This window comes from Lolium rigidum, chromosome 7, assembly GCF_022539505.1.
Source record: "Lolium rigidum isolate FL_2022 chromosome 7, APGP_CSIRO_Lrig_0.1, whole genome shotgun sequence".
Classification (NCBI taxonomy): domain Eukaryota; kingdom Viridiplantae; phylum Streptophyta; class Magnoliopsida; order Poales; family Poaceae; genus Lolium; species Lolium rigidum.
This window is the reverse complement of record NC_061514.1, coordinates 43,447,900-43,470,429: the sequence shown is the minus strand read 5'-3', so window position 1 is coordinate 43,470,429 and position 22,530 is coordinate 43,447,900. Positions and strand designations below refer to the sequence as shown.

Sequence of the window (22,530 nt, the reverse complement as noted above, 5' to 3'; positions counted from 1 at the left end):
TGATGTAGCGCTTGCCATCGTGACGGAGCCGATCGCGTGGAACGGCTTCCTCTGTGTCCTTGCTATGAGAGCAGCTGTCCTCGTCTCCGTCCTTACCAGAGTGGTGCCCAGGTCCTACCATGTTGATATTGCACGAGAATCCTGGTTGGCACCCTCCATGGTAAGTGCACTCCACCATGTTAACGGCGGGGAAGGGGTGTGTGTCGACCTTCATGGCGTATCGGCTGAAAATTAGACGCCCTTGTTCTATCGCCATTTGGACCTGCTGACGCCACACCCTGCAGTCGTTGGTGGCGTGGGTGAACGTGTTATGCCACTTGCAGTATGGCTTTCCGTTCAGCTCCTGGGCCGTGGGGATCTTGTGGCCTTCGGGTACCTTTAGCTGCTTCTCCTTGAGTAAGAGGTCGAAAATTTGTTCAGCCTTGGTGACATCGAAGTCAAACCCTCTTGGAGGACCTTGTGGCTTGACCCACTTACAGGACACGGGGCTTGCCCCCCGAGTCCATTCAGCCACCTGCTACCTCTTGATCTCCCGCGAGCCTTCATCTTCATCCGCCTCAACCAGGACCACCGCACGTTTGAATTTATCCTGGTAAACGTCCGGGTGGCGCCGTTCATATGCTCGACAGCCTTCGCACCATGTGCGCCGGTGAAGGGTAGTCCGCTTGGGAGGCCACGTCCTTGATCGGTGATGCGAGACCCACCACCGCCAACTCGATCGCTTCTTTTTCGGTCACATGAGCCGAATAGCATCGGTTCCTAACGGTCCCGAAGCGATGGACATATTCTCGCCACCGTCTCTCCGCGCTTCGTCGTACTTGTGCTAGATCGGCAATGCCGGCCTCGGAAGCCTCTGAGTGATACTGCATGTGGAACTGCTCCTCCAACTGCTTCCAAGTCCGGATTGAGTCTGGTGGCAGCGATGTGTACCACCCGAAAGCCGATCCTGTGAGGGACTGTGCGAAGAACCTCACGCGCAGCTCGTTTGATGCTGAGATCATGCCCAGCTGTGCCAAATATCGGCTCACATGCTCGATGGAGCTGGAACCATCTGATCCATTAAACTTGGAGAAATCAGGGAGCCGATATTTGGGTGGGAGCGGGATCAACTCGTACTCGTTGGGGTACGGCTTGGAATAGCCGATTATCCTCCTTTTCGGCACCATGTCGAACTGGTCTTTCAGGATTGTACTGATCTGATCCGCGGTGATGGCTGCAGGCGTCGAACTCTGAAGATTCGCCGGGGTGGCATACTTAGCCAGCCATGCTTGCTTTTCCAAATCTGAGCCAACTGCAAGAGCTGAGCTCTGGAGGTTTGTCGGAGTGGCATACTTAGCTAGCCACGTCTGCTTCTCAAGATCTGTTCCCGAAGTTCCTCCTGCTCGTTCCGAAGTCCCTGCTGTTGCGGCACTGGTTCGTGAGTGCCCGATTCATCGCAGTCCTAGCACGTATGTGCACGTGTATCCGTGAGGGATCTCCTTAGGCGCCTCATGCAAGAATTGGTAGTCACTAGGGTCACCACCGATCTTGTAGACGACGTATGCCGATGAACTCGGCACTTCTGGTGCTGCCAACGCGAACGGCAGTGGTGGACGGGACTGGAGTGGCATCTCTCCTTGGTGAGTCCCCAGAGCTGGTCCTGACGGAGAATACTGATGGCTCATGATTTCCTGGATCACCCGAAGAGCGACACGCTCCAAAGTGTTCACCAGGCTCTCAGAATGGCGGTGCAGCGAATGAGCCACCATGAATTTAATCTCCTGACGCAGAGACCTGGTGCGTTCTTCTGACGGGGCGGACAGGTCCACTCCATCGAGCGCGCCATCAGGTGAGAACCCCTTCCACCTGACGCCGTGTGAGCGGGTTCTGTGAAAAGAGCCGATGAGGTCGGCTTCGAGGACTGCTTTGATCTCGTCATGCTTCTTCTTGAGCTCCTCGGTCAGATCCTCGTACTTGACTGGAGTGCCTTCCGCCATCTCGGATGTAGATGGCGATGCGGTGGATGTCGAAGATTGTCCCACCGGCGTGCCGCGAATGTGTTGCGGTCGAAACCCACCGGCGAGCGGCGACGGGCAACACCGTAGAGCCGGGAGGCTCCCGGGATCGCGGCTGGCCCCTGGTCCCTCCGAGCGACGGCCCGCAAAGACTCGGCACGCACGTCCGATGCCGATGCAAGGGCGTGCCACCCGACCTATACCTGGTCGGGAAGGTGTTGGATGTGCCTCGCTTAGTTTCCTACATGGCATACACGTAAACATTAAATACGAGCCTCGATCGGCTCTCAGGTTGTCCTGTTAATCGGCTCAAGGAGCCGATCCACCCATGATGCGTCCACCCATGATGCGTACGAGGTGTACGATCAAATGGTGGTCCTGCTTGATCAAAATAAAGCTAAAACGACCTACTACGATTTAGGGTTTTCACCGCATAATCGGAACATCCTACTCGTGATTGAGCTCGGCGGCCACGTACGGTGATCGTAAACCGACCCTAGACAAGGCCTAAAAACCAACACGAAGTTGATCCTCGGAACATCCCGTCTAGGGCTAGCAAACTACACCCTACGCGCCACTGGATCCTTCAACCCGTTTGTAAGGCCTAACCATGCAGATATTAAACTAATCCTTGAAGAACAAGGAGCAATCATAACGGATCGGATCTACTAAATAATAATCAAGCGGGGTGCCGCCCTTACACCTAAGATAGGTGTAAGGACGGCTAGACGTCTAAGGGTTGCACGACGACAGCATATGATATGATGAACAATGCTAACCCTAACACATCTATGATAACTACGTTGCTCGCCATCAAAAAGGCTTCGATACGAGCAACGCATGAACAACGAATAAACGTGTACTCGCCTAGATCGCAAGATGCGATCTAGGCAGCATGATGCTTACCCGGAAGAAACCCTCGAGACAAGGGAGTTGGCGATGCGCCTAGATTGGTTTGTGGTGAACGTGATTGTTGTTTATTCCATAAACCCTAGATACATATTTATAGTCCGTAGACTTTCTAACGTGGGAATAATCCCAACCGGGCACGAGCCCAAACTCTATCTAACCGACACATATCCTACTATGGTATAGATACACGGGCAAACTAGCCCAAACTTTGTATACAAGGCCGATTCATGTATTTCTTCCATGTATATTCTTCAAGCCCATCTTCAATCGCGGCCCATCTCTGATCCGGTCAAATTCTGGTGATAACAGCAGTAAAACACAAAGTGGCATCAGAGATAATCAAAGCCTTGTGTTTATCCCTTCATCTTTTAAATGTATCTCATCACTGGTTTAAGATTCATGTGAAAACCTCACAAATATGAAATAGCAAAATATAAACTATATCTTCAAAGGGTTTGAAGTCCCAATAAGTGTGAACCCAATAATACTGAATGCAACGTGGCCAGTGGCAAAGCCATCGAAAAAACCATGTCGGGCCAGGTTGTGTAGATATCAGGGAGCAATACATATTGCTACAAATTAAACAAGTTTTTTTCTTTAAAAGGTGGGAGGTCAGGTGACCTCTCAACTTAAATGCATCTCCAACACCAAATGTAACTAGGGACATGGGGTCGGTTGACAACCCGCTTATTCGACGCTGCAAAATATCAAAAAATGAGAACAATAGACCAAACAAAACTTAACACCACATCATGAAGACATGATTACATGCTGTATGACAACCCCAAAATGGGAGCCAACTATCTGCGTCACTCGAGCATCACATGCTCTCATTTAACCTCGACCATTACGACTAGACCAAGCCGGTAGATTTGTGAGGCTTTTGTTCTGTGTGATACCACATTAACCATGACTACATCACCATTAAATACTGACATACCTAAGATATGAATATTTGTGATGGCTAGATTTTTCTATTTTTTGGAGAGTTGGTGGTTAGTTTTTTTTTGCTACGTTCTATTTGAGCAAATGGTCTCATTTTTTGATAAACATATTATAATACATGGCATCAAATAAGTTTGAACAAATAAACATTTGATAATAGTTTAAATTAACATTGAAGATCTTCAAGATCATTATAGTAGTTCCAAGTATTGCACATCAATGTTGCTAAGATCATAGGTACTGAAGGACCAACACTTGCACAACTGAACTTTGCCGTGTCTGGATTGGATTAAGAAGTACCTTGTTGGCAGGGCCAGCCCATCGAGGCCCAAAACTATCAAGAATAACAGGTACTCAAAATGGGCTGATTGGGCAATGTCATGTGCTCCTAATTTTTCATATGGCTCCCATCCCATCGCTCGCGACCCAGAATGTACAGTGAATCCTGCCGGCAGGCCAGCCTAGCGATCATGCACGCGCACGTTTCATGTTGCTATTTACGGCCATGGCGGTTTTGGAGGGCGCAAACAGCAGGCCATCCGCCTCCGCCGTTACCCAGCTGCCTGACGGGAGCAAATACGGAAAGATCGGCAAGGGGAAGATTGTAATTGAGGATGCGGACCGACGCGAAGTGAATATTGCGTGCCAGAATTGGAGGAGGAGCAACGCATTTAGGGGAGCTCGAATAAATCTGTCCGGTCGATCCGGCTCCTTTCACGGGAAGATATCCTTCCCGTAGGAGCGGAATAAGAGGAGAAGGATCGAGCATACGCGTTGTGCTTTGGAAGGGCATGGCGCGGGCCGCCGCCTCGTCGGTCGGCGTCGCCTCCGTCGTTCTGCTCCTGCTCGTCGGCGCCAATGTCTCATTGGCAGACGCTAATGTGGAGGTGGACCGTGATCTGTCAGGTACCTGCCCTGTATAGTTTCGTCCGTGCTTTGCTAGTGTCTCTCAAATTCTCAATTAATTTGGTCTGGTGGTACTGGTATTCCCCTTTAATCTCAGTCTCAGCAGCGAAACAACGAAAATCGTCTGCATTTTCAGTGTCGGCATGCGCGGTTGTCAATTGTCATGCTCAATCAATTTTGGTCCTTGAATTTGATTTTAGTACAGCCTACTAGACGTACATACAATTTTCTCATGATCTCATCTCATAATGCCATTATCTTGATGATATTTGGAGTACCTTGAGTTACCTATGAAGAAGCTGCAGGATGACACTTTCTAGTTTCTACTGAATTTCATATCAGTTTTCTGTGACATGAACGCGGCATTTCTGTGCAATTCGTAACAATTGCTTCGTAATTGAGCAGAGGGACAAGCAACAAGTATGGTGGCATCATCATGGAGGAGATCGATCGTCGAGGCACCCTTGCCGGCAAACAACTCCCTCGTTCTAGCCGCGGGGAGGACTCGCCGGAGCGACCCCGTGGGCAAGCTCACCATGTACGAAGGCGGCTGGAACATTAGCGACACGCATTACTGGGCTGTACGCACGGCAAACTCCATCCAGTTCCTTTCTTCACCGCTCAAAAAATTCCTGCATCATGCTAACCGTACGTTTATGCTGCATTTCTCCTCGATCTGTGCATCTGCAATGCAGTCGGTGGCGTACACCGGGGCTCCCCTCTTCCTTGTTGCCGTGGTGTGGTTCGTCGGCTTCGGGGTGGTGATGCTCGTCATCTCCTGCTGCTGCTGCTTTTGCCGGAACAGGAGCGACAGATACTCGCCCACTTCCTACATCGCATCCCTCGTCCTCCTCGTCATTCTTACCTGCGTCACCATGTACGTTTTTCCCCATTTCTATTAAAGAAAGCACAGTCGTTTTTACAAACTGCAAAGTAAAAAAAAATATGAAAAAAGAAAAGTAAATGAAAGCATCCATCATCATTTATCATCCACAATAGCCAGGTAACCATACAAAACATACTTGCACAATGAGATGTGGAAGTTCTCGCCCCTCTTGCTAAATGCAGGGGCAAGAACTTCCGGGAAGACAGCTACCTAGTTCTTTTCATCATTCTTCTTCCTGTAGCTTTTTCATCTTTCCTTCATCCTGCTAACCGCTGCACCGTTGGTCTCCATCCTCTCGCCGCCTGGAAGGTCTCACTTCATAATCGCACGACCAACTTGGCTCCCCAATTGAGTGCATTTCTGTTTTCCTCCTTTCTCTGTAAAATTGACCAAGAAAAGACTAGTTATCCGATCAGATTGGTTGTGACCATTGGATCATTTGGTCTAATGGCTGCCACACCAACTGTCACTAAGGGTTTGTCTTTTTTCCTGAAAGTTTTCATCCATCCACCAAGCAAATGCTGCACTGATGAAGGTTTAGATTTGAAATCAAACACATAGCTAGGTATATTCCATATGAACCTAGCTAACGGGCAAAAGATGAATAAGTGCATTATCGATTCATCAGCTCCACAAAACTGACACATCCAATCACCCTGCCAACCACGATGATGAAGAACATCTTTCTGTTAGGATGTTATTTTTAATCATCAACCGAAGGAAAACTTTCACTTTGGTTCGTATTTTAAATTTCCACAAAGATTTAAATGGAAATCCAGGGGAATTCCATTTTAATGCTCTGTAAATAAATCTCACAGAGAACCCTTTCGGATCCAATTTCTGTTCCACCGCATCGTCCTCCTCTGTCAATGAAAATAAACCACACTCTTGTATCATAGTCTCCCACACTGCATGGTGTCTGAACTTCAAACTATGCCATCCAGACTTCTGAACAAAGTTGAGAGTTACTTCTCTAGTTTCACATATTAAATAAAGTTGACTAAATCAGGTAGCTTAAGGCTCGTTTCCATTCCAATGATCCTCTCAGAAATGAGCTCTTTTTCCATTTCCAATTTTGCGAGTGCAAAAGGAATAAAAGATATCTCGAACTTTGAGTACCCCTCTCCAAAACCAAGAATCACCAGAAACAATTTGCACCCCCATCATATAACATGTCCTTCCATAAACATTTAGGTGCGCCACTGCTAGCAGTGGAGCACCTAGTTGTTTCCATTTTCCAAATTCATTTGCAAAGAAGCGCAATGTTCATACATTCTAAATCCTTGACACCCAACCCAAACCCCCACATTCTTTAGGGGTACATACCACCAGCCACTGAACTAGGTGGTATTGTTTGATACCCAAATCTTCCCCCCATAGCACTCTTGCTCCAAAATAATCCATTCGCCTTATCACTTATTTAGGAAGCGGGTAAAAGGACATCATGTATGAAGGAGTGTTATCAAGGCTAGAATCAATGAGTCCCTTTCATTTTCTCTTCAGGGCCACCCCTATTTACTCAAAAGATAATTTTCATCGACTGGATTTCCTAACACCAGATGAAAACAAAATATCAATCCATATTGCTCTTTCTTGTCCACTGCATCTCCAAAGCAATATAGTTCGCTCTTGTCATAATTTATTTTAAACCCAACATTTGTTCAAAAACACATAACAAAAACGTCAGATTCTGTGCACTGGTAATATAATCGTCTAAGAGAAAACCCAACATATTGTAAGTTTGTAAGAGCAGCAACCCTTTGTTAATCAAATTGTAATATGTAACCAAACCTTTGATTCAATGATCTTTCAATAATTATTGCTAAACCATCCGCAGCTAGATCAAATAACAAGGGAGATAATGGATCTCCTTGTACAAGGCCTTGAAAAGTTTGAAAATAAGTTCCAATATAATTGTGTACTTTTATTGTATTTTTTCCTCCTGTAATTGTTTTGCATAACCCAATCTCAAAATCAGAAAACCCATTCAGTTTAAACAACTGATAAATAAGTGGCCACTTGATTTTTTTGTATGCCTTTTCTAAGTCGGACTTTGAACATAATCCCCGATTCAGAGTACATTGAATTAACAGTTTTATGGAGAACAAACACCCCTCCCATAATGTACCTATTCTTCCAAAAAGTTGTCTTAGTAGGGCCTACAACCTGATCAACCACCGGCGAGAGCCTATTCATAAGTAATTTGGTTATTATTTTAAAGCTGACATTCAAAAGGCAAACCAGTCTAAATTTCCATCAGTTTCACCACACTGATTCACCACACCGATTCCTTCAGATATTTCATAACGATGATCTCTTGTACCTTGGTTGAATGTGCGTGGTGATTGCAGCGCCGGGTGTTTCGTGCTGAACGCCGGGCAGGAGTCGTTCCACCGCAGCACGATCGGCACGGTGGACTACGTGGAAGGGCAGGGCAACCTGACTGTGGACAATCTGAGGAACTTCGCGGGGAGCCTGGCAGCCGCCAAGAACATCGGTGTGGACAATATCTTCCTCCCGGTTGACGTCCAGCAGAAGATCGACATGGTCGAGGAGAAGCTCAACTCATCGGCCAATGAGTTCTCCGCCCGCATCGTCCAAAACTCCGACAAGTTCAAGACCGTGATGGACAAGATGTGCGTACATATATATGGCTTTATTCGTCTGACATTGCATGTTCTGAATTTGAATGCAGTAGTAATGTGATATCTTTTGTGCTGATTTTAGGCAGTTCTACCTGATGGCTGTTGGGGTTATAATGCTCGGCCTTGCGCTTCTCGGATTCGGTAAGCATTAATCCTTTACCAAATTTTGTTCGTGCTACTTACCTTGCAGCAACTTTGCTTTCCAGACATAGTACAGCTGAATTAGCACTTACTGTTCTTGACGCCCCTTTTGCAGTGTTCTCCGTGCTGGGGTTGCAGTTCCTTGTGTCCCTGTAAGTACATACGTTTTTTCCCTGCAGTCCATGTTGCATGTTTTTCCCAGCCTCGAGATCAAATGATAAGTTCATCGTATTCGTGGTGCAGACTGGTGATCGCCGGATGGGTTGTCCTCACCGTGACGATCTCGATGGCCGGCGGTTTCATCCTACTGCACAAGTGAGCGCTGGCCAAAAATCATAGTTTCTGAATGAGCAGTACATGCACACTTGTTCAGGTTGAGCTACTCACTGACATAGTGTACTTATACCGTGCAGCGTGGTGGGCGACACCTGCGTGGCCATGGACGAGTGGGTGACGCACCCGCAGGACCACACGGCGCTGGACGACATCCTGCCCTGCGTAAACGTCGCCACCGCCAACGAGTCGCTGCACCGGAGCGAAGAGGTGACGGCGCAGCTGGTGGCGCTCGTCAACAACGTCATCGTCAACATCTCGAACAGGGACTTCCCGCCAGGGTTCAAGCCGCTCTGGTTCAACCAGTCCGGCCCGCTCATGCCGGTGCTCTGCAACCCGTTCAACCCGGACATGACCGCCCGCAAGTGCGGCCCCGGCGAGGTCACCTTCAGCACGGCGTCTGACGAGTGGAAGCGGTTCGAGTGCCAGGTTGCGGGCGAGGCCGGGTCGGAGGTGTGCACGACGGTGGGGCGGGTCACGCCACCGGCGTACAACCAGATGACGGCGGCGGCGAGCATCAGCATGGGGCTCTACGAGTTCGGGCCCTTCCTTATGCAGCTGCAGGACTGCACCTTCGTCAGGGAGACCTTCACCTCCATCAGCGTCAACAACTGCCCCGGCCTCGAGCGCTACAGCGGGCTCGTCTACGACGGCCTCATGCTCATGTCCGTCTCCGTCATGCTCTCCGTCGTCTTCTGGATGGTGCACACCCGCCAGCGCCGACGGCGCGCCCGCTGCGGCAAGCAGCCGGGATGAGGTCGCGGCGCCTGACGACAGATGTGTACATACCATTATGATTGCGTGGTGCAAACAAATTTACAATCCTGTAACTGAAAGTTGAAATGATGTGTACATTTGCTCACTTCTCTCGGGTGCGTTCGGGCTGGAAAAGTTTGCTTGCTTGCCCGTGATCGAACAGGCGTCGCGAAGATCCAAATTAAGCCAATATTCATGACTAGGATAATGAATCAACAGTTCAAACGGGTGCTTCCTGGACAGCAAATGCGATTTTAGGTTCTAGTGTCCAAGAGCGGCGTGCCGTAGTCCTCGTAGCCTCATAACTGATCAAGGACGTAGGAACTAACTAGTCTCCACATGCGGCAGCATGATGATGAGTAGGTAAATAGGACAGTGCTAATTAATTTGCTATCCTTTTACATAGAGTGCGGTACTATTTGTGATTGTTTTAACCTTTTTTTAGGCACAAAATGTATGTTTTTATTCAGGTAAAATTTACTTGCTAGCTTAACAGTAGTACAATCGGAGAAACTGATCAAATAGAAACGTCGATCCATGATAAATTTTATCAAGCCCACCATCGTTGGCTTCACCTTTTGCACCTTAACTTCCAACTATAAGGCAGTTCAGAAATTGCAGAACAAACATGCACAAGCCGTATATTTTTTGTTTACGGTTCAAGAATAGGCATTCCAAAACAAACAGGATAGAAGGTGATTTCTTCTTTTAGAAGATTTTAGCTATCTCTTGTTTGCACTTATCTAGAGTGATTGTTGATGTTGCTGGTGATGGCTCACCACTTGTGTAGGTGCCATTTGAATCATCTAGACATTCTACGGAAAACTCGACTCGGTTGTATTTAGCTTGTAATAATAATTGGGATGGACCAGTCAGTTTTTTCTTCTTGGTTTTTTCATATCATCTGATCTATTTTTTTTCACCCAAACCAATCTGTGTCACAGGTGTCATGTTGTTATGTTAAATTTGTTGCTTGCCTATTGGTTAAGGATATACTTAGACATCACTATGAATTAAGCAAGTCGTTGAGACCGTCAACAGTTCATACATGGTACTTGTTTTGATATATTATTCTAGAGGTGGCATTATGAGCGTCAAATGCGATTTTAGGTGCTACTGTCCAAGAGCGATGAGCCATGCATAGTCCTTCTAGCTACTGATCAAGACGTAGGAACTAACTAGCCTCCACATGCGGCTGTATGATGAGTAGGTAAATGGGACAACACAAATTAATTTGCTAGCATTAAATAGAGTGGGGTTCTGTTTGAGTTTTATTTCACACAAAAATGTACTCTCTTTGTCTCAAAAACTTGTTTGTTTGTCAAAATTTGCATTTATGTAGACACGGTTTATTATGTAGATATATTCTAATTTAGACAAATCTACGATATAATTTTTCAGGGTGGATGGAGTATGTTTTATCTAAGTACACATGTCCATCTTAATAAGATCGAAAAAAGTTGAAATAGAAATGGCAATCCATGATAAAAATTAACGAAAGGTTGATAAGTGCAATTTCAAGGTGAGCCTCAGGAGATTATATGCTTCAAACTTTCCATCCATTTGGTGATAATGGACATATGACGATATTCCTAAGTGTGTCTTTCACATAGTGGAGTATGGGGACCAATTCCCAAGAATTTACCAAGCAAGTGCAATCAACAAAGGTGTTGCAACTTGAGGTCAGCATGATCATCATCGTCTAGCTCAAATGGATTACACACAATGTAAATATATGATCTTGACAGGTTTTTTCTTTTACCAGCCCCAAGGTGTTTGCTGAGGGACTGGGTTATAGAATGATAGTCGTAGGATCAAGGGGGTCTCTCAAGTGTGAGTAACTTGATCATATTTTTCGTAGAGATCTCAAACCTTATATCTCTAGCATCATTCTTCTTCATTGTTATTTGTATCTTATTCATGTAAGGATTTAGAGCTTGTGTAATTTTCATGACAATCTCATATTCGTCGAAAAACGGATTTCGTATGAAAAATTTGTTGCATTTTTATGTTGGAAGATTTAGTTGTTCATCATTCAGCGAGGTTTCGAACCACTTCTTTGTTTGATCCTAACAAGCTTGGTTTCATATTATATTTGTAGAAAACTTGGTTTCATGTTAATCGAAGTTTGCATGCTCAAGATATTGTTGTTTTCCTAAATAATGTTCCAGGGACTGAAAGTACTCGGGAAAACACCGATAGTACCACCCCTTTTACATGGCTATTAGTAGAAACGTTTGTCCTAGAACTAGTAGTACCGTTCTGGCTGTCGATATTAATGTTCCCCCTCCAGGGCCGACACTATCACATCTTGTTTCCGGCTACTACTAGATTGGACCTCCTAGCTCTCCTATTATTTCCCAATTCTTGAGAAGTACTGGAACGGTAGTACCACCAGGCCCCGTGGCCCAGTAGCGCCGCTCCACATAGCGCCACCTCATGACCGTTGGTTGGATTGCTAGCAATGGGTGGGTGGTTGTACCAACCCTGGCGAATATGTATGTAACAATTGGATTTTTTGGGGGCGTATTCAAGGGGTATTCTTCCCCAAAGGTTCCCAATATCGTGAGCCCCCATTGTTGACCTTCTAGAGATTTCTTGCTCTCTCTCTTCCTACAATGATTCTTGCATTTGTCTCAGGGAAAAGAGATGAGACCTAGATCTACTATTTTCACTAACCAATCTCTCCACTTTGTGAGGGCAAGCTATTGGATCGAGATCTTGGATTTAATTGTATATTTCCTCCTTGTTCTTCCTCTCATACTTCTCCATACCATGACTTGCTTTGGTGGGATTCGGGAGATAAGGACTTGAGCACTTCCGTTTTTTACGTTCATCAGCATCACTTTGAGTTCTCTATTAGGATCCGCAAAAGTGAAAATTGAGAAGCTTATTAATCGTGTGCTTGTACTTGGAGCTTGTTCCTCCCGGTTTCTTGAAACCTTAGATGGTTGGTGTTTCCGCGGAGCTCAATCATTGTGGTGTAAAGCTCAGTGGAATTCTTGGGAGCCTCCAATCAAGTTGTGGAGATTGCCTCACACATTTTGTATTGGTTTGGTGACTTCCCTCAAGGTTCTTGTCGTTGCCTATTCGATGGTACCCTGGAGGCGGGATTCTCACGAAGGGGGGAAGAAGTAGGGGCCATAGGGCGGAGAGCCATTGGGTGGTACGCAATTTACCCAGCTTCGGAACACGCTGCTCGGAGGCAGTGCCTATTGCTGCTTGTCTGAAATTATCTTAGCGCTTTCGCGTTGCTACAATGAGTTGTGGTTGTGCCTCTAGGGCTCCCGTGATCCGGCTTATAAAGGCGCCACGATCTATGGTTTACACGGAGAGTCCTAGCCGAAATACAAGATGCCTAACTACGAAATATATATTGCCATGCACGTCAAGGACCCTCCTACATCTAGCTTGTCATCATGGATCCGAACACTTCATGGGCCTTCGTGGATCCGACTCCTAGCGTAGGTCGATTGGGATCCGGCTCCTGTTTCTGGGCTGGACTTCCTCCATCTTTTATCAATAGCAATTGGGTCGCTCGGTGGGCCATAAACCACCACCACCATCCGTGGACCACCTGGGTTTGCCGGATCTAGACCACATCATTGTTATACCCATGAAGTATACCCACAACAGTTTCCCTATTGGACCATGACAGCGCGAGAAGAATACATTGAGCTATTGAACCTCCCCACCACTCCAACAGAGATTAGCATCCTTTGGGATACATTATCTACATCGTTGTCTCTGCATGCTTTAGTTATTTCTATACTTGATCCTCTTTACTTATGCATTTACATTTTTGACAGGTATTGTGCTTGAAGGTATATATCCTGCTATCACTATGTTGCATATCTTGTTTACCATAAATTATTGGTGTGCATAGTTGATCAAAGCATATTTAGGTTTTATGCTTGATATATTAAACGCTAGTTTTATTTCCGCATTTGTTCGAGAGCAGTGTTTTTGCTCTTGGGTACATATGCTCCCTCTGTTTCCAATGTATTTTAAATGAATTTTGAAATGTCAAAAATATCAAAATACATGTAACGCATACATGTTCACAACCTATGTGCGAACCAAATTGTTTCACGAAAAAATGACTTTTCATGTGGGCTTTGTAAAAATATCTGGTGCTAAATAAGGATTTGCACGAGATAATGTTTTGTCTTTTTGTACATAGCACCAAAATTCTCGATCTTTACGAAACTTTAGGTTCGCACATAGAATGTGGATATGAACGAGCAAAATATTTTTCGACATTTTGAAAATGTGTTTTTTTTTTGGTAAAGGAAGCATATACTCCCGAGATTAAAAGTGAATTTCCGCATTTGTGCAAAATAGTGCTTGTTTTAAATCGCCTATTCAATCCCACCCACCCCCTCTAGGTAACATCTATGTCCTTTCACTATGAAACCTATTTTTGTGTTATATTCTTTCCCCTTTGTTTTCCAAGTCCGGTAGTTTGATCTTATTGAATTTCTGTTGTTCGATACCCTCTAGGTGTACATGTGCTTTTCTCCTCGTGTATCTTCAACTCTATTTCATGCCAGAGTTGTCGAGGTGCGCATGTGGTTCATCATCTCTTCCATCTGTTTAGGTTTTCTTGTTAGCTTTGTATCATATGCTCTTTGTGCATGCAAATGTTCATCTTTGTTTCCTATGATTATTTTGATGGTTCCGTTGTTTCCAATATGTGGGACTAGTGCCCACCCCACATCGTCATTGAAAAAATATGTTTTCTCATCCTCTGCTTCGTGTTTCGGTTCTAGATGTAGTCAGCACTTCGGGATTTTCTATCTTCCCGTTGTTCATCCGTTTGTGTCGTCTATTTATGCATGCCGCCAATGGGATTTTCCCGCTATTTTGATTGTGGCGCAATGAGCCACTTCTCCCATGGTTCTTCCTACGGGTCTTGGGCGACCATGCCGTGGCAAATCGGCTGATCTTGGTCGAGGTATCGTTCATCCCGGTCTGACATGCTTTCCTATTTGCATGGTCTCTTCTCAACTACTGTGATTGGTTGTAATGTTGGTCGTTTTTCTCCATATATACTCACTCATACATCCAATTACCCAACAAAGAAACATAGAATGTAAGAAAATATAGAAGCCATCCCACCAAGGATACCATGGAGACAATCCACTTAGGCCCACGAGAGGTAAACATGCATGAAATCTTATCGGCCATTCTTAATCCTCTATTAATAAACTATCTCTGTTATTAAAAAAATCTTATACAAGGAGCTCAACAAGTGAAAAAGAATAATAATGAAATCAGGCCCAACTACTGCACCGGGCAAACAAAATAATAACAATAAATCAGGGCCAACTACTGCACTGGGCAAACAAAAAACAAGTTGCAACAACACCTGAATTCCAAGATGAATTAAAGTAAACGGTGAAAACTATACAAAACATAACATGTTAATTGCAAACACCTTTTCTTCCGGCAAGCTTAAAAATTTCAGCTACGGTGTCTAACAGGTTAAACCGAAGCTCAAGCCAGCTCCTCCCTAAACGGAAGAATAAAATAATATACTAAAAACACTTGGTTAAAATGGAGCACCACTAGACTAATGTAATAGTGCCTCCTCTTTTGGGTGACTTATCATGCCTACTAGATTTAATCAGTAGTGCTTCCATACTATTCAAGTCCAATGCGACACGAAACATCTCAAATTTAGCACATTGATAAATAGAAGATCCAACTATCGGATGATGGTAAACAAAAAAAATACAAATCTAAATATCACTAAATAATCCATATTTGCCGACATAGAACAACAACCTGTTCATGTGATATTAAAAATATGTGTGCCACTACGACAAGCACTCCCATTAGTTCAGCGATGCTATAGTACTTCTGCAGCTATCCACAAATTTGATCACAATATAACATATTGTAATTCTCGTATTTAAATTTTCATCCAAACAACACATCAATGTATTTTGCAAAAACAAAAAAACACTTGACAAGAGAAAGGTTGGAAAATGATATTTTGTTTTGTAGTTGTCGGTGATCTTAATGCCACATATAGAACTAGTGATCTTAATGCCACATATAAAACTGGTGATACGATAGACCTTGTGTCAAACATGTAACAACCCTTAATACATACAAACAAATCGAATGCTCTTCATTGTATAGTTGTTTCCGTTTAAGGGTGATGTATTACTTAAAAGGGATTAAGTATCACACCTTGTCTCTACATAACAAAGATGCACATAGTCACTCAAATCCACAAGTATCAAATGACAGAATAAAAAAGCAAAAGCCGCACTATCCATCATAAAAACTGCTAAGGCGCCTATGCTAATGGAGAGAAAATCTGTAAATTACCATGACATCCGTGGGATAAAAAATTCCACTGCTCTATCCTTCAACCGTGTCGACACCTACATAAATAGGTCACGATGATGCACATGCTTTAGAAACAACCATGAACGGAGCTTAGTTGTGCGCGGGTAGATAACGTGCATGATAGAAGAATTTTGGTCATTAAAAACCTTGTCATTTCCACATATCCATAGTGACCAAATAACGACAATTGCTTCCACCCTAATAAGAGATCCACACCATTAAGTGCCAAATAAATTCGTAATGCTATGTGGCGGGTATAAAGTTTAACCTATCGGGATGACTGGCCATATAGATGTAGCAAACTTGCGCTGGAAGAAAAGGTGTGTAATTGTATCTTCATGGTGAGAGAAGACACACTTTTTTTTACTTCCATGGCAATTGCATTCCACAAGGCTGTCTTTGGTGACGGTTACACCTCGATGAAGATACCACTCAAAAGGAATCTTAATCTTCCATTTAATGTTTTGTTATTATCAATTGGCACGTCTGGCTGGATTAAAGCTTTACACATAGAATCCATAGAGAAATTAATTATCACTACGATGAAGATTCCATCGAAACCGATCAGTTCCCTGTATCAGTTGGACCAAATCTAGACGTTGTATCAAATCGTTCCGTGATGCTAGCGTGGGAGGCAACAAGATATTGTATGAATGTCACATTTGCTTGTGAAGTTTCCAACAACTTAGAGATCGTATAACTTTTGTGACGTACAATATTATACAGAGCTAGATATTATTCATGGAGCATGGCGTTAGCTCGCCATTGATCCTCCTAGAACCTTATTTCGAGCCATCTCTAATTGAGAACGAACCATATGGGAATAAGAATTTTTCCTTCGCCATAAGACCAACCAAGAAGTGAGAGTCACCTTGTTTCCAAAAACCTTGAGACAATACAGGTGAGCCTATGTACCGTTTTAGTTTATCTTGGCCAAGTTATCTTTGGTTAGAAGGACTTTCCTACGAAGTAACTACATAAAGATTCTAATTTTTGGTCACATAAAGATCTAATTTTTGGTGGATTCTTTTAAGTGATATCTGAACATGAGTAATCTAGATGCAAAACCAAACAATTCTTTGTACTTTTAAGTTTGAGCTACAATCACAACAAGAATTTTTGGAAAGGAGGGATTATTGATTTCCCACTTCTGTTGCTTTTCCAAAACAAAGCAATAAACATACTTGTAGAAAATTAATCTTTAAACTTGAAAGTTATTCAAATATCCAAAGAATTAGCTTCATGTTCAAAAAATTGATTATTTGATATGCTCGATATATAACTTGTCTATGATTTGAATATATAAAATATGAATTCTAAGAAATGATGGCTTATCCATGGTTTTGAGTTGAGCTTTAACATCTTTTTTGACAGCTTGTAGTAGTTTTTATTACACACTCACCGGCCACCAGCTACCATGTGTTGTCAGTGTTGAAAAACAAACATACGTGACACAAGTCACAAGCGCTCCCAACTGTGCCATGCCGTAGCTAGCACCACCGGGCTAGAGAAACCGGACGATCGCCGTATGGTTCCATCACTCCGGAATCAACTTCCTATAAGCCCCAAGATCACCCAGAGCGGATGGCAAGGGAAACCCAGCTCGGCGCCGGCGCGATGAGCGGCCTCATGGACTGGCACGCGTGGCTCTCGTCGGCGCGGCTGGAGCCGACGCTGGTGAACGAGTACGCGCTGGTGCTGGCACGCAACGAGCTGGAGGCCGGCGACGCCGCCTACTTCGACCACGAGTTCCTCCGCTGCATGGGCATCTCCGTCGCCAAGCACCGCCTCGAGATCCTGAAGCTCGCGCGCCCCCGCTGCCTCCGCCGCTCCTCCTCCGCCGTCACCGCCGCGTCGCTCTCCCGGATCTTCGCTGCCGTCGACCGCGCCGCCAGGTATCTGCGCTCGATCGTCCGCCGACGCGGGGAGTCGTCGTCCTCGGCGGCGCTCGTGCTGGTCCCATGCCAGCAGCAGCCCGACGGCGTCGACTTCGTACGCTCGAGCTCCAGCTACGGCTATTGCAAGGCGCCGAAGCGGACCAGGTCCAAGCCCAAGGCTGCCGCGGCTGCTGCACCGAGGGCCGGCGGATGCAGGGGCGCCGCGACGGTGCACGCCATGAAGGACATCGACAGCGGCGGCGAGGAGACGGTCAAGTGGGACCGCATGTTCCAGGACCTTAACCCAAACTGATCGATGCCGCGATCGAGTGATTGATCAAGCCGCCATTGATTGGAGGTGGAGTACTATCAGGTATGGCCTGCTTGTTACTGCTATCTGTACACGTACGTGCGCTCGCCGTCAGAGCGTGGCTGTAAAAATCCTCTAAATAAATACTACTACTACTATTACCTTCGTTTTAAAATGTATAAGACTTTTGAAAAAGCTTTCATATCCTCGACCTGAATGTATCAACTACTGGAGTATTATGGAGTACATCGGTGAATCTGTGTAAGTGCTGGGTCATGTGATTGTGAACATGATGGTTTCTACTTGTGTGTTCTGTAATTCATACGGTCATCGATGTGGCTGCAGTTTTCACTTTTCCAATGGTTGTCCGTATTCCAGAATGTTCTGTTGTCCGTAATTCCAAATTGTCAAATCATAAATTTGGAAGTAGCGCGCTCACGAACCGAAAACCACTACATGTAGCTGGGTTTTCGAAAAAATACAAAAATGAAATTTAAAAGATTTTTTAAAAATCTGAAATTAAATCCATGTGTAGACAATGTTGTGTTCTACTCCCTCCGCTCTGAAAAGATTGACGCGGAGCAAGCTATGGCTAGCGTATAACTAAGGTATAGGCTGCGTTGATTAAATACGACCTGAGGCAGTACCTATTTGCAAAATTTCAACTCGAAATACCTTATATTTGGGCTGTGCAAAACCGGAAAATCTGTCATTTTTTGTCACTTTTTGGCAGCCTGAATATAAGGCTGGTAGGAGATAATATTGTATACATCTAGATTTAGCTTCAGATTTTTGGAAAAACTTCAAAATTCTGTTTTTGAATTTTGAAAAACACATACAGACATATCGAGCTACAAAATTACACACTCCAAACAACTCTTATACAGTTTTTTTTTTTTTTTTTTGAAAAACAACTCTTATACAGTTGCTCCAAAACATAATTGGGTGGATCATTCTCCTTTTGTGGAGCCCATGGGCCCAATTTCATACTTTATATATGTAACTGAAGTCTCAGGCACACAGCCCATAGCACTGTTTCGTAACCCGAGCACACCAGCCCAGCTGCCAAAACGTAACACACTTCACCCAGAAAAAAAATACCCCAAAACATCAATTCCTTCTTATTTGGTCAGCGGCGGGGCTTGGACGCCTGGTTGGGTCGATCTATACCAAGTTACCAACGTTCTACTGGTTATATAAATACTTGTTGGTGAATGCACATTCGTACAACTATTCCCTCCGATTCATATTACTTCTCCGATTCATATTACTTGATGTAAATATAGATCTATCTAGATACATTTTAGTTGTAAATACATTTATTTTAGCATCACCTAATATGGATCGGAGGGAGTAGTTAAAAGTTGGGGCAGTGTGGACTTTTGGAGTTCGTTTTTTTTGGATTCGAAAATCATGGTTTAAAGTTCTAAATTTCAAAGAAATCTGAAAAATATGGATATATCTAGAGATGCATCCTACAAGTGTGTAATATCTCAATACTAAATACCTTGTACTTTATGCTACACAAAAATAACAAGTGTGTTTGAAGTCATTTTTGTGTAGCCCAATGTATAAGGGATTTAGCATTGATATTTATTAGATATGTATTCGGTTAGCGCTAAACCTTAGATTGGTTTGATCCATATATACTCTGTAATATCCACATAATCAATACAAGCAATAGTTCTCTCCAAATATCAATATTTAACACAATTGTAGAGTACATCTTATGTACATTCAGATTATTCTAGAACCTGTTAATTTCATATTCCTTAAGTTTTCAGAAAAAAAGGAGCCATGTGGAGCTCGAGCTCTAAAAAGAGTTTCCGGTAAAACGGTTCACAAAATTGTTATGCGGTGCAAAAATTGCTTCAATTATCCTGCTGCAGACACATGGCGCTACTTTTCATGAAAATCACTGTGAACCTTTTATTTTGTAGATGCGTCCTTACACACACCCGACAAGTTGTTGTGCCTTGTGCAAGAAATCGCAACCTTCTAGTCGTATATCGAGCACGAACACGAGGGAGGGGAGCCGAAACTGTCGCAAGAGGTGGAGCATGGTGTTCCCACCAACCACGTTGCGACGGTCGTACGCCGCGATATGGAAGCCACAAGCCGGCCCTCATGTGAGGCGTCGACACATAACATGATGCCATACACAGCCATACATGTGGGGCGGAGTGGCAAGGATGTGGAATAGACCACCCGCATCTTGTATCGCGATGCAGTGATATGGCGATGTGGTGATATGTCTACCAAGTACTCCCTTTGTTTCAAAATAAGTGTTGCAAATTTGTATAAATTTACATGTGTCTATGTACTAAAACACATCTGATACGTATAAATCTTGACAAATCTGCGACACTTATTTTAGACGGGGAAACTATTTCGCAGTGGCAGTTCGGCGGCCTCGTATTCTACTTGTCTGCGGCGACATGATGCTCGAGTTGGCCGCCTCCTCATGTGATCCTTTGATGACTCCCTCATGCTCCACCTTGAGGTGCACCACATCGAATGGTCTCGCTATGTGCTCTCTTTCGACGCCGGAGAACGACCACACACTCAAAGTCACTGCTATCGCATTTATCTTGCATGCGCAATTTCATGAAAAGGAATTGAGCAACATTTTACCATCCTTTCCCAGCATGTGTATTACAAATATCACAACACCATATATTTTGTAACAACGAAAAAAGGGACTATGTGACTACAATCTCATAGATGATATACAACATGAAGGAATACACTTAAGTTGACCATAATATGCAGAGTAGAGAAAGAATCAGCTCTATCACCTATCAATGAATTCATTACATGAAAATGATGTAAACAATAAAAATAGCAATTGAATTATAGTTTTCAATCAAAATAACTATTACAGGGTATAATGACAACTACTTCCTCTACAAGCTATTACATACAAATTATGTTTTTCACTACCCTAAAATATATTTGATGGTAAAGAAAATGATCCTACCCAAACTTTAAGGAGTTGGTCTAGAGTAACATTTGAACATCTATCTATTCAAGATGATTTCTGGTTGGTGAAATCTTGTGTAGTATTTCCACCTCCAAACCCTTAGATCAGAACAATGATGCGCTAAGCCGCTAATTCATTGTATGAGTTGTAAAATCACTCATATGTTTGAAATTTGTTATCTGCTGGAGAATGAAGCGAACATTTTATCTTCCTAATCTAAGAGATAACATCTTTGCAATTAAGAGAATATGATTTTTTCTATTGTATAACACGCCTTTGCTTCTTGCAATAAACACATATATGCTAACTTATCATGATTAGAGATTTCTGGCTCCCAAGCTCCAGTGATCCCATAGTTTTAAAAATTCAAAAATTCAGATTTATTTATTTGAAAAGAAATTCAGATATAATCAATGGTGTTTCCAATAGTCGTGTTAAATTTCAGTTTCAAATATTTTGTACTCAGAGCAACACAAAAATGATAAAATGCAGATCTGAGTATGAATATTCTCAAATCTCCATTTTTATCAGATTTTGTCACTTTTATGTAGCTCATAGTATACAATAATTCACATTGTGATTTTGCATACTTGTAGACTACATCATTAACCATGTCCAGAATTTTGTTTACATAATTTTTAGAAACTTATAAACAGAATTTTGAATTTCTAACATGAAGGGGTAGCTGAAGCTCACGGGCCAAAGACACTTCCTAAGAGATAACCTATTATACAATATAGTTTTATCATACTATCAAGATTACTTGTAAGCGTAGAGAAGACCAATATCTCTACCATCATGCATCCCCTTTATGCGTCGTAAATAGCTTTTGTCGGCATTTACTTAAAACAAGAGCCAAATAACCCTCATATATATAACACACCATACAAAAATTGAAACAAACCTGAGTTGTTTTCTCACAAGTCATGTATAGCAACGCTGTGGACCGCAGTCAATTTAAAGCATATACTACCTCTGATGAATAATGCTTGGAAATTTACTAGAAGTCATAGTTACAAACTTTGATCAAATATAAATAAGAAATATAAAAATCTGCAATGTGAAATAAACAGATTATAAAAATATATTTTATGCTCTACTAATAATTAGTGTAGTAATGTTCGTATTTTCATCTAAAACATTGATCAAGCTTAGATATGTTGATTTTTGACACTTATAATTAAGCGCGAGGGAGTATATACCGTATCGAGGCAATCTCACTGCTGCTTGCTCTAAAGTTAGGTATAGCATACATTACAACGAATATATCAACTTGGAACTTAATATGATAGCTGTATGATTATGAACCAGTAGTTAGGCCGAATAATTTATTAGCCTCGCGTTGATCCGTCAAATCAGCACCTTAAGGACAGTGCAATAATTTTGCTCCGCCGACACCTAGATCTTGATCGTCGGTTTTACAATCCAACAGCCACAAGCATTTGCGGATCCCAGCTCCAAATTCTCGCCTTCCATATA

At 43.5% G+C, this 22,530-nt stretch overlaps 2 protein-coding genes across 2 annotated transcripts; both read left to right on the top strand.

Annotated features, from left to right (window-relative positions):
* The first annotated feature begins 4,642 nt into the window (after window positions 1–4,642).
* On the top strand, window positions 4,643–9,518 carry LOC124671238. The gene is made up of 8 exons (XM_047207637.1): window positions 4,643–4,757; window positions 5,163–5,338; window positions 5,453–5,634; window positions 7,995–8,279; window positions 8,371–8,429; window positions 8,545–8,581; window positions 8,673–8,744; window positions 8,843–9,518. The coding sequence occupies exons 1-8, from the start codon at window positions 4,643–4,645 to the stop codon at window positions 9,516–9,518; spliced, it is 1,602 nt and encodes a 533-aa protein (XP_047063593.1).
* A 7,992-nt stretch (window positions 9,519–17,510) lies between these two features.
* LOC124674853 lies at window positions 17,511–18,095 on the top strand. The gene has a single exon (XM_047210907.1). The coding sequence runs from the start codon at window positions 17,511–17,513 to the stop codon at window positions 18,069–18,071; it is 561 nt and encodes a 186-aa protein (XP_047066863.1). The 3' UTR covers window positions 18,072–18,095.
* Window positions 18,096–22,530: the final 4,435 nt, after the last annotated feature.